We start from the raw sequence: 11675 nt of genomic DNA, 5'->3' as shown, positions 1-11675 counted from the left end.
ATGTTGTGGGGTGGGTTCATTTGGGGGGGGATATGATGTAGCCAAGGGGCCACACGGAGGGGAGCAGCAGGGGGGCAGGAGGCAGCTGGAGCTGGCTGAGGCGAGGGGTGCGCGATGGGTGCCGCCCTATTGCACCCCCCCCGCCACAGCAGCCCAGATGTTGTGGGGGAGGAGCACGGACCGAATGGGGGAGAGCGCCCAGATGTGGCCGGGAAAGGGGGGGGGCGCGCCTGGTTGGAGGTGGGATCTTCCAGATGTGGCCGGGGGCGGAGCCGACGCGCACTCAGATGTGGTACGAAGGGGGGGCGCGCGCCCAGCTGTGGCTGTGGGAGGGGCGTGGCGCCCGGCGAGGCCCCGCCCCGACCGTGACGTCCTCGGCGTTCTAATTCCCACCGTTGCCACGGGCGACAGCCCCCCCCTCCGCCCCTCCCCTCCCCGAGCCGCTCCGTTCTTCCCCCCTCCCCCGCCTCTTCCTGTTCCGCGCCTTCCATTGGGCAACGCCGCCGCCCATCCCCGCCATCTCCTCCCTCCTATTGGCCGCCGCCGCTCTCCGCCCCGCCCCACCAGCCCTGCTTATGCCCCGCGCCGCGGCTGGGCCGGCGCCGAGTTCGCTCCCGGCCGGCAGCGCCCAGCGCGGCGCCACCGCGGGTGGTATTGTCTCCCTGGGGGGGCTCCGGGGCTTCATTTGCCCCCAGCTCGGCCATCTCTGTAAAGGAGTTTCGGGAGGGGTTGCCTCCGGACTGGAGCATCTCTGCAAAGGGCGTTGTGGGGTTTTGCTTCCCCCCCCCCCCCCCATCTGGGGTAGCCCTGAAAAGGGGTCTGTGGGGTCCGTCCCCCCCCTCCTTCAGCGGGGGTAGCCTCGGCGGGGGGGAAGCAAGCTGTGGGCTTGTCTCCAGGCAGGTTTTAGGTGCGTGGGGGGTTGCAGCAAGGGGCTAGTGGGGGTGTAAGGCCCCACCCAAGACAGGGCTGGGCTCTGAACCCCCTGGGGGCGAGCAGGGTGTGGGGCTAGGCCAGCAGAACCAGAAGAGTCCGAAGAGGGGACACCGGGCGCCAGAGACTCCCCACAGCCGCACGGCGGGGTCGGGTGGGGGCCCACCCCCCTCAGCCTGCGGATGCTGCGCCCCTGGAGATGATGCCCCCCGAGGAGGAGAGCCCGGCTGGCGGCGGGGAGGGGGACGGGGATGGCGGTCTCGTCCTCCTGCAAGCCCTGAAGGCCGGCAGCACCCGGAAGGTGAGGCGCGGCGGTGGGTTGCCGTGGGTGGGAGCAGGGTGGCCAAGTCCCCAGCTGACGCTCCGTGGGGCTGGGTATCCCTCTCCGGTCCGAGGGGCTGGTGGTCCTGGTGGGTGCCGCAGGGCGTGGGGTGGGGGTGCAGGTCCATCCTGGCCATCTAACCGTGTTGGGGGTGTCGGGGCACCCCAGCGTGCCACGTGGGGTAGAGATGTGTCCGGTAGCTCATCCTTAACCAGACCTACACAACTGTCTCGTAGCTCATCGCCTCTTCAGCTCCGCTATCGCATCTGCCTCCGTTGGCTCCACCTGCAAGCTTCCCAGTGGCTACTTTTAACCAAATTCTCCCGTGTTTTGGCTTTTTCTCCTTCCTGCCCCGTAGGAAGACGGTCCAGCCAAGCACTGCCTGTCCCCACCTCGCTGGTGGAGGTACCAGGCGGGGTGTTGCTCGCTGGCCCGTTTCTTCCCCCGGGAGCCGCCCGCAAGGAAAGTCGGTGCAGCGGGAGCCTGGCTATGGGTGTGAGATTGGGCTGATAGCTCCGCTGGCGTCACTCGTTTAATTAGTAACAGCGGAGTGAAACCAAGGGGGATTGTCCTCGGGACGCCATCAACCCCACTGCTCAACTTTCCCCGCCGTCCCTTGGGCACACTCCTGGGGTTGTGGAGGCTCCAAAGAGTGCCACTTGTTGTAAGAAAAGATGGGTAAACATGAGTTTTTAGGGTGGTTTAAGTGCGTCTCCCGTTAGGTCTGTCCCCTGGGAGCCGGTTTCATGAACCTGCAGTGAGTTTGCTTTGTAATCTGATCTCTTCTTGCAAGTATATAATTTTCAAAACTTGTTCTTCAGCAGAGCGCTGTGTTTCTGCAGCCCTTTGGCCAAAAAAAAAAAAACCCAACCAAAAAAACTAAACCAACAAACCCAACACCTAAAAAACCCAACAACCAAAAAAGCAAAACTCAAACCAGGATCTAGAAGTGGCTTTTGTTGTTTTGTGTTTTCTTTCGAGTGAGAGTTGAGATTGCAGCCTCGGCTGAACAAGGATCAATCTGATCTTGAGTCACTTGAGCCTGGCCTCTCTGACTGCAGCTAAAGAGGTTGCAACCTTAAACCAGGTTGGAGTTTACCCAGGGCCTTGTCTAAATAGCAGGTGCCACTTGTAAAGGAAGATTAGCAGGCGGGTTTTTTCCCCCCCAATTTATTCTGCGTAGGAACGCGCTCTTTCCCTTATATGAGCAATTGGTTTACCCTGTTGGCATCAGTCGGACAGTAGCACAGAGGAGAATAACATAGGAAAATATTGTAAAGCTTTGGCGGGGGGGGGCGTGACTGGCAGGGGATATGCAGCTTCTGTCATAACATGATTACTTTTTTAATTGAAAAAAAGAAAAACACCTGATATAGATTTCCTATTGATGTTACCAATTTTTTATTTAAAAGAAACTATCAATATAAACTTTTCTAGATTTTTTTTTTACCCCGACAGCATCAGGGATGTGGACATGGCCACTGCATGTTTGCTCTATTGCAGCAGATCCCAAAATGCTGCTGCAATGGTGATACTTTTTTTTTTTTCTTTGCCAGTGTTTGTGTATCAGGGCTAAAGATTTAATACATCTGTTTCCTGCTGGCACCCTGCCCTGGTTCTTATGATGCACAGACACCCCTGTGCCTCCCCCGGCACTCTGGAGCCGTTTCATCCTCCTCAAATTCAAGCTCTGGATGTAGGTTTTGCTGTTTAAAAACCCTGATTTCCCCATACTTTTTTTCCCCCCCCCCCATTTTATTTTTTCTTCTTCTTGCTGAGTGCATTAGCCAACAGTGAGGGCACTTGGTTGGGAAATTTAAAACCTTAATCCTCCACTCATTTGTTAAAAGGCTGTGTGATGTAACCATATTCTCAATAAAAGGTTTTAGAGGTTTTAGCTGGTAATGTCTCCCACAGAAAAACAGCTTGCAGCCAGAGTGCTTCATGAGATTAGTTTCATGATAGGGACTTTTATATATAAATAGATGTTCAGGGAGCAAAAACATTTTTTGTGACCTCCTGGTTGTGTTGTAGTAACAGCCCATATTACTTTCTGAAATGCCCTTGGCTGGGAGGAGGAGGAAATTATCGATATATTTTAAAAAGGAGAATTTTAAAGCCTGCTTTTGTGCCTGGAGTGGTTCTCCAGCTTTTGTTTTGCTCTCTATCCCGTGGACTAACACAGCTAAACCAGGGTCACTTGGCCACTTGTCCTGTGCTGGCCTGACTCAAAAACTCCTGGGTTTCAAAGAGGAAGAATAATCCCAGTTGACAGGTCTGACTCCATCAAAATAGCTTGTAGACCAGTGTGGTTCTGAAAATAAGTGCTGAGAGCTTGATGCTCCAGTTACCCTATTTCTACAGCAAGTTTTCCAGCTGCTGGATCATCTGTGCACTTGGAAACATCCCTTTTTGGGGACAAAACTGTGTTAGTTTTTAGTTAATATTATTGCTCCTGAGAGTGGGTGAAAATAAGTAAGTACCTGCTTTTCTTTGAGTGGGAGATGTTGTAAGCATTTACTGGGTAAAACCCATGAGGTTGAGGTGGTACCTGGAGACCATGTGCTCAAGGCACAGGGTTGGGGTCATGGATCAAGGGTACCTCTGTTAATGACAGTGGTAGTTTGTGTGTCAGTGCTTCTTAGAGCTGTAGAAGCTGTTGTCATCTTTGGCTGTTCCTTGTCTGTGTGCAGGTGTTTTGCTTTAGCTTTTACTGCAGAGTAAATGTTGATATTCTGGAGTGTGCCTTGATGCTGGCTGGGTGAATTAGTGGAGAGCAAACGCAGCTTGGACTTGACCAGCTCTCATGGAGTCACCCACCTCTACCTGAATTACGCTTGGTGGTTGGTGCTTGACTCTTCCAAGCACTGATCTTCAGCTCTTCATTCCCCGTCCCTGCTGGGGTTGAAGGCTTCTTGGGTGCAAGCCATATGATTTCCTCGTGCTTTAGCACCTCGTGCTTCTTTGTGTGCCATTTTCTTTAATTGCATGGTGAGCACAGACTGGTAGTGCTGGAAAGGTTGGTTGGTCACTAACTTGGTGGTGTGGAATACCGTAGGAGCTTACCACCCCAGGACCCACTTAGCAGACAGCTCTGAAGACTGGGGACCTTTAGGGTTAGCAACAAACCGTATCCAGCACTGACATGGATTTGGCATTAACCACAAATCCTGGTCCTACCTGAAGGAATTCCCCTCTGGAATGAGAGAACAGTTTGCAGGTGGGATGACTCATGATGTCCAAAGGATGCTGTGGCTCTGTCTGGAGCGTGGCCCTCATGCCTATCAGGTGTCGTCAAACGGAGATATCTCAGGCTTGTTTTGTAGCCTTGCTTGGCTTTGCCGTTGGCCCCAAAGTGGTTTTTTTATTTATTTTATTCTGACTGCCAGTTTTCTCTCTGTGTGTAGAAGGAGCGTCTGTAGTGGCTCTTGTGGGAGCTGCTGGGGTAGGAGGAGATGAAGTGGAGATGAGAGACAGGGATCCAGGCTTCAACAGAGCTGCCATTTCATGAGGGGTGTATTTATGCCCCAAGCAACCAACTTCAGCAACTGGTTGGTGTGAGGAGGGAACAAGGCAGCACTGGAGAGGTCAAATGGATGAAATCCCAGTGGGTTGTCCAACAGAAGAGTTGAACCATGTCCTTTTCCTTCCCTGGGGAAGGGTTGAATAATAACACTTTTGATGCCTTTTGACTCCCTTCATTTAAGAAAAAAAAGTGATAAGCGCCCTATTTCCTGGGAGGGATAAATTATAAAATTAAAACAAAATAATCGTTAAGGCTTTAAGGAACATACGCAGCAGTTTGGGACAATGGAAACGCTGAAGGCAGTTGAGGCTTCAGGGGCTGTAGCAGATAAGCATGGCAGGTACCTGTGCTAAGTGCAGCTGGGCTCTGCTTAACATATTCATGGTAGCTACCATCTCTCCAGTTGGTCTGAGCAGCAGAAGCTGAGATGGGCCTAATCCTGCCCTTACTCCTCAGCTATGTCCCTGAGCTCTGGTTGTCCAATATCAAGCACCATCATTCTGCATTGTGAGACTGAGTCTGAGCCTGTGTTGTCTGACCTGGGGTACCAGGACTGTGGTACCCCAGATGTGGTACCACTGCAGATGTGCTGCTTCCCATGTGCAGTGCATGATCTTCATGACAAATCTTACGGCAGATAATTTGATTTCTATTGAACCAGGTTATTCCCTCATTGAAAAGAAGAGAGTTGTGGGTAGAAATGCCTGACTTCTCTGAAGCAGCAGTTTATCCCGTAGATATTGCATTGCCTGGCACCAAGTGTCTCCCTACCTTTGTATACGTACATGGCAGTGATACAGGGCTGGCTGGTGCCCTGCTCCCCTTGCAGCTTTCTCCTTGAGCCTCCCTGTCCTTGGAGATGTGAAGGTTGTCTCCTTGGCGGTGGGGCTGGCTGTAGAGCCTAGGTCAGCACCAGGTGGCGACTCATCTCACCACTGCTGTATTACGGATGTCTTTAGTCTACGTGCAAATTAAACTTTAGTTTCCGCTGTTCTGCGGGCACTCTCCAGCTGCTCTAATTGGCAGAAATCCTGGTGGTGACTGTTTTGTGGCTAAGACTGGCCTTGGAGATGGCACAGCTTGGTCCACACTTCAGCAGGTGGGCTGTGCGGCACCTCCCGTGATCCAGACAAGCTCTGCAAATGTCTGTGAGCTTTTGCTGCAATACCCATTGGGGCCATAACTTAACTCCCAGCTACAGACCCCTTCTTCACTTCTCTGAAGAGATCCATGCCTGGCTTTTACCAGCATGCTCCTGATCTGTACCTGTTCCTCTGGACAGGGATGCAGCAGCCACTTATGCAACTGGATCAGTATCTCCATTTCTCTCTTGCTTATAACTCTAACAGCATGTCCTAGGATTGTGTTTTCCCTTCTCACAGGTGTCACAGTAACAGCTCGGAGTCATCCTTTGATCGCTTCATACACTTAACGTTTTGCTTTTGCTCAGCTGCTTCCAGCGACAGAGCTCCTGTTCTTCTAGCAGAAACAAAAGAGCAGAAATTAGTCCCTTTGTACATGGCTTTGCCCTTTGGACTTGCTGGCATCCACCTCTTCCTACAGGTGATTAGGTTTGTCTGTCATTAGTGCTGGGAAAGCTGGGAGGTGGTGGCCTTGTTTTGGCAGCAGGGTCACAAATAACACTTGAGGTGTGCCTTGTCACCCAAGACATATCCAGGCTTCATCTCTGTGGGCTTACTGGAGATGTGAAGTGCAAAGTACACTTGGTGATGATCTCTAAACAAACATTCTCTAAGGACTTGCTTATAGAAGGAAACCTAACCATGTAACTGCCCTATTTAACACCCCAGATGGGTGCTCTTGAACTGGAAGAGGTGTTGGGGAGTTAACACCACCATTACATCACGGTGTATGTTCCCTGCAAAGATAGGGTTTGAGTTGGCAGAAGCCTTGACGTCCCTCTAAAGGGATCTGTTTGTCTTGGCCTCCTCTGGAAGGGGTCTTCTGACCTGTTCCCTATTCCTCCTTACGTGTAGACATTGGCTGAGCACTTTCTGTAACGCTGTCATCTTTCCATGCCGAGGGTTGAACCTGATGTTATTTGGCAGCTGTCTTCTGAGCATAAAATGGTCTCACTACAACAATACTGGCTCTAATCCTGCTTTGTCAGAGGCAATAAACTTCAGAGTTGGACACAACTCGTATAACTTAATGACCCACACCTCATTCATTTTCATGGCTTAATGTACGCTGTTTTCTGTGTACATACAAGCTGTGCTGTTCCCTGGCTGCTACACAATTTATGGCCTCTTACTGGAAGAGTTATGTGCTTCTCCTTTGTAAAAGCTTTAAACTAGGAAGGCTAAGAAATCTCACGTTCAACCTGGCCACTTCTTAAACACACAACTTTACTCTCTATTGATGTCCCTAGGTGCACCCCAAACCCCAAGAGGCTGGTTGAAATAACATGTCTTCTGACCTTAAAGGGTTGACCTCAAGAGCTTGTACAAAGGAGAATTAAGCAAGGAAAATCACTTTTATAACCTAACAGTGGGTTTTGGTGGGTTTTTTCCCTATGCCTCCTTATGTAAGGCATGCTTAAATCCATCACCGCTTTAGAAACCCTGTGCTGTACTTTTTAGCTTTTGGTTACAACTTGGAGAGTATGGGCACAGGCAAAGTGATGGGTTCCTTTGAAGGCAAGCTGTTGAAGGATGGACGTGCTCTCCTCTTGACTCTATCTCCCCTATCTACCTTTTGATTTACATATGGCTTTTTTTTCTTGTGATGGTGTTTCCTTTCATATGTCAGTTAATCTGGGCTAAGCATCTTACTCAGGAGCTGAATTTCCTTCTTGCTCCAGTATTTGTGAAATAATGCAATTTCTGCAATGCGCCAGGAACAGCTGCAGACTGGACTTGGCTGTTCCCCATGGTAGCCGTGGCATAATGCTTATATTGGTCCTTGCCAGCAAGGGATGATGCTTTGGGACGGACGGCAGATCCTCTTGAGGCGAGATGTGCTGCAATCACATGGGTTACTGCTGTTACCCAATTTCGTAAAGGGTGAGGAGGAAAGTATGGTGCGGGGAGATCACATGAAGTCCCTAAGGGTAGCAAGTCTTGAGATCCTGACTCGACATCCTCACAAGGCTTTGGCATTACGTCAGGTGCTCCAATACCTGACTTTCCAGTACCTTTTTGCTGTTGGGTTAGGAGCCTGGATGGGAATTGATAACTATCTCATTAAATCCCATTGAAAAGACACCCAGTGTTCAGGCAGGGGAAAAAAAACCTTGCAGCTCTACAAATGGCTTGGTGTCTCTTGGAGGGAGAAGTCTAGGCAAATCCAAATGCCATGATATCCTTGATGTTGAACGCTGTTTGGTCCCCAGCTGCATCAGGGCTTGCAAACCTTCCTGGTGGGCAGCTCCTTTGGGCCCTTGTGGAGAGATGAAGTGATTAATGACTATCAGTGCTGCTCTGTTTCCATGCTTGAGAAGGTTCTTGTTCATCAAATGTGACACTGGTGACTTGGATTTTGCCTCTTGGTGTTGTCTCAAGCTGGACATGGGAGAAATGGGGACCTGCCAAGTCAAGTAGTTAAACTCCTTAATTGCTTTTGAATTTTGAATGACAGGCTTTAAGGCTGTCTTTGAGTATCTTGTAAAGCCATTCTAGTGTCTTCATGACACTCTGCATCTCACTACTTTTCTTACTGAGTTTCTTCTTGTCTTGCCTCCAGACAAGGAGATGTTCATGGACCTTATCTGTCATTTTGGACAGTCCTTCCACTTGTGCCTCTTCCATCATCTCTCACCTGCAGTTCCTCTGGTTTCATGCCCATGTGTTCAGATAGTCTTTGCTCTTCTGCCCTCCCCCAAAAAAATCTTAAAACCCTCTGACTGCTTTCAAGCAAACCTTTGCAAGATGTTGAGAGGCCTCAAAGGTGATGAAAGCTCTGGTAGGAAGAGCTGGAGGAGAAGAGGTGCTTTCCACCTCCAGCAGTTGCTACCGGGGCTGTTGAGTTTTGGATTGATCTTTATGGCTCTGGGGGCAGAGAGGCGGCCTGGATCCTGCTCATTTGCGTGTATTTGGATATGTTTGTATACGCATTTGGCTTGTGTGTCTCCGGAGCTGACAAGCGCACATAGCTCTCAGCTGTAAACCTGGGGTGCTGTTGAAATTTTAATAAGCACCACCTTCTCTTTGTGGCTTTTTCCCCCCACTCTTAAGCTTTAATTTCCATATATAGGTTAATGCCTTGCACTGTATGAAGAAACATCATTGAAGCACAATGTTTGTAATCAGCCTTTAATTAATAAAAGCAATACTTATGCAATATCTTGGACTATATCTGCATGAGTAGCTACTTTCTGGAGTTTTCAAGAGTTTGGTGCTGTCTCCTTTGCTTTGAGAGCCTCTGGGTGCTCAGATTTGAGTAGTGCCTGCATGGTTGTTGGTTGGTTTGGTTGTTTTTTGTTTGGTTTTTTGTTTTGGTTTGGTTTTTTCCCCCAAGGCCTATGTTCGGCAATGACCCAGCTCCTTCTTGCTGCAGAAAACCTGGCATGGTCTCTTGTTGGTCTCCATGGTGTGGGATTACTCATCCTTTTCCTTTTTTCTTCCAATTTTTGGATTTTTTTTTTTTCCCTGGGGAGCCAACGGTGTGTGCAAGATGGGTGTGTTCTCCAGGGCAAACTTAGAAGTGGTACGTCTGGATCAGCCTTTTCTGTATTTGTTCTTGACCCAAGGTTTGTGCAGCTGTTGGGGTGTTTTCCGGAACGTCCCACTTAACTGCTTTTCCAGAATAATAAGGGTCTCGTGCTTCCAGCTTGTCCCTTCAGTAATTTCAACCAATTCATGGATTACAGTAAAGCACTAAGCCTGCAGATTTATGGACCAGATGGAGTGACTCTGATTCCATGATCTCCAATGTACCAGTTAGGAGCTCAAATCTTTCACTTAAATGAAAATGCCGATGTTAATCCTGGACCCTTTTCAAAGGGGGCACCACTTAGTGGACTTCAAATGTGAGGAATTAATTTTCAGAAAGCTGAAGTCCATGAAAACGCAAAATTTTCCATTCCCTACTTACTAATCAAAGCTGGTCTCATATATTTTTAAGCAAAGATTTCTTCTTTTCCTTTCCTACTCACCCATAAAAATCAAATAATCTGTTAGAAGTAAGTTTTTCCAGAGTAACGCTGGGACCTACTGTGTTTTCTGGAGAGATAACCAAGCATTGCCCTGGCTTGTTGATTTGAGGTTGTTGTGACTCATCTTGGAGGATGAGGCAAGACCTGGTGAAGACCACTGAGATATCTACCTGGAAGAAACTAGCTGAGAAGATGTTTTGGACAGGATGAGAGCGGGCACTGTTGGAGCTCTTTAGAGTCTCTTGGGTGGCAAAACCCCTTCTTGATGTGCAGGCAAGGGGTCCACAAGCAGTGCTGGAGGGAAGGCCGTGGGGAAGCAGGGTAAGACTGATGTGCATAGCAAATGGAGCTTTTCTAAGGGGAGCAAGAGGGTGAAATAATGGCTTTGAGGAATTTCTCTTACTGCTACAGTGGATCTTAATATGTTCTTGGAAGGATCTGCCCATGCTTTGCACTGGTGTATGAGAAGCAGGCTCTGAGGTCTCCATCCTCTTAAACTACCCAGCTTTCTGCCCTCCCAAACAGGGTGTTTGGTTGTGTGTTTTATTTTTTTATTCAGGGGTCTTTTAGAGGCTCATTTCACCCATCTGAACCTCTCCTCACACAATGGAAATCATCTCTGCTTGGGCAGAGCTTTTGTGGCCCTGGATTCGGAGACCTTCATCGTGGCAACCTCACTGCCTGGGACATCCCATAATAATCTCTTGCCCCTGTGAGACAGAGGGATATTGTCGTCTGTTATTTCCTGAAGTCGGAGATTAAATGTGTTTCCCTGTCTGCAGAAAGTCCGAGCCAGGGATGGAATTAATTTTCTGCTTTGTGCAACTCATTTCTTCACCCCCGTGAACTCTTGACTTGCTGCCTGCACTCGATCCCCTATAGCCAGCAGGAGATGGGCGCTCTTATAGACATAGGGTCACATCTGTTCCTGAGCTTGAGGGTTATAATGAAGTCGTCTGCAGTCCTCTGGGTCTTGTCTCGTGTCCGGGTGGCGAGACTCTGCTTAGTTCCTGTTCGTGCCTGCGTTTGGAAAGCCTTTTCTGAATAGCTTAGAAAATAAATTTCTATAAGCAACAGGTAGTATTGGATAATAACACTTCTATTTCAAGTGCAATGCTCGGAAAGCTCCGTATTTAATCCCAAAATGGTATGTTGTGTTTTTTATGGTGAGAACCTACCCCTCTCTCTCAGCAGGGCTGCGACCCCTTCGCCCAGACCCAACGCAGCAAACTGCAGCATCGCCGGGCACGGATCAACCAGCAGATCAACAAGGAGATGAGGATGCGAGCAGGGGCAGAAAACCTCTTCAGGTGAGTCCCCAAGAGCATCCCTCTGGCCCAGGGCTGTGGCTGGGGGTGGAAATATGGTCCTGATGTCAAGGAGGCAGTTGATGCTGGTATTCCCGTGGTTGGGGTTTGCTTAGTCTTCCCTTGATTTTGCAGCATTCATCCTAGAAACGCCCGCCCTCCGTTGGATGCAATGCTGCTGCTGTGCATTTTAACAAAAAAATTATAATTTTAATGTCCTGGAAAACTGATATAAAGCAGGGTGTGAGCAGATGGAATAATGGGAATAAATGTTTAACTGGGATTGAGCTTGGACTGCAGAGCTCCTGCCTGCTAACCCCAGCAAGCAGGTCAAATCCAGCTTTAATTCCAAAAATCCCCATCCCAGTGCCTCCACCAGCACAGAACTGGAAAATTCAGGTATGTCTTTGCAGATGGTCACACTGTGGTGGCTCTTCACCCTGTTGGAAGACGCGTTTATGGGATGGTGCAAAA

General features: G+C 49.3%; 1 protein-coding gene across 1 annotated transcript in view; it reads left to right on the top strand.

Moving 5' to 3' along the window:
• Positions 1–901: 901 nt before the first annotated feature.
• The window catches only part of RHPN1 (rhophilin Rho GTPase binding protein 1), a 31264-nt gene continuing 20490 nt past the window's right edge, over positions 902–11675 (top strand). The window contains exons 1-2 of the mRNA XM_082015090.1: positions 902–1231; positions 11089–11204. Of these exons, the coding sequence (XP_081871216.1) occupies positions 1130–1231; positions 11089–11204 (218 nt within the window). The 5' untranslated portion in view covers positions 902–1129. The remainder of the gene's footprint in view (positions 1232–11088; positions 11205–11675) is intronic.

The sequence above is a fragment of the Phaethon aethereus genome (genome assembly GCF_964289735.1).
Source record: "Phaethon aethereus genome assembly, chromosome: 2".
Classification (NCBI taxonomy): Eukaryota; Metazoa; Chordata; class Aves; order Phaethontiformes; family Phaethontidae; genus Phaethon; species Phaethon aethereus.
Note: the sequence above shows the minus strand (reverse complement) of the source record. Positions and strands in the feature narration are given on the sequence as shown.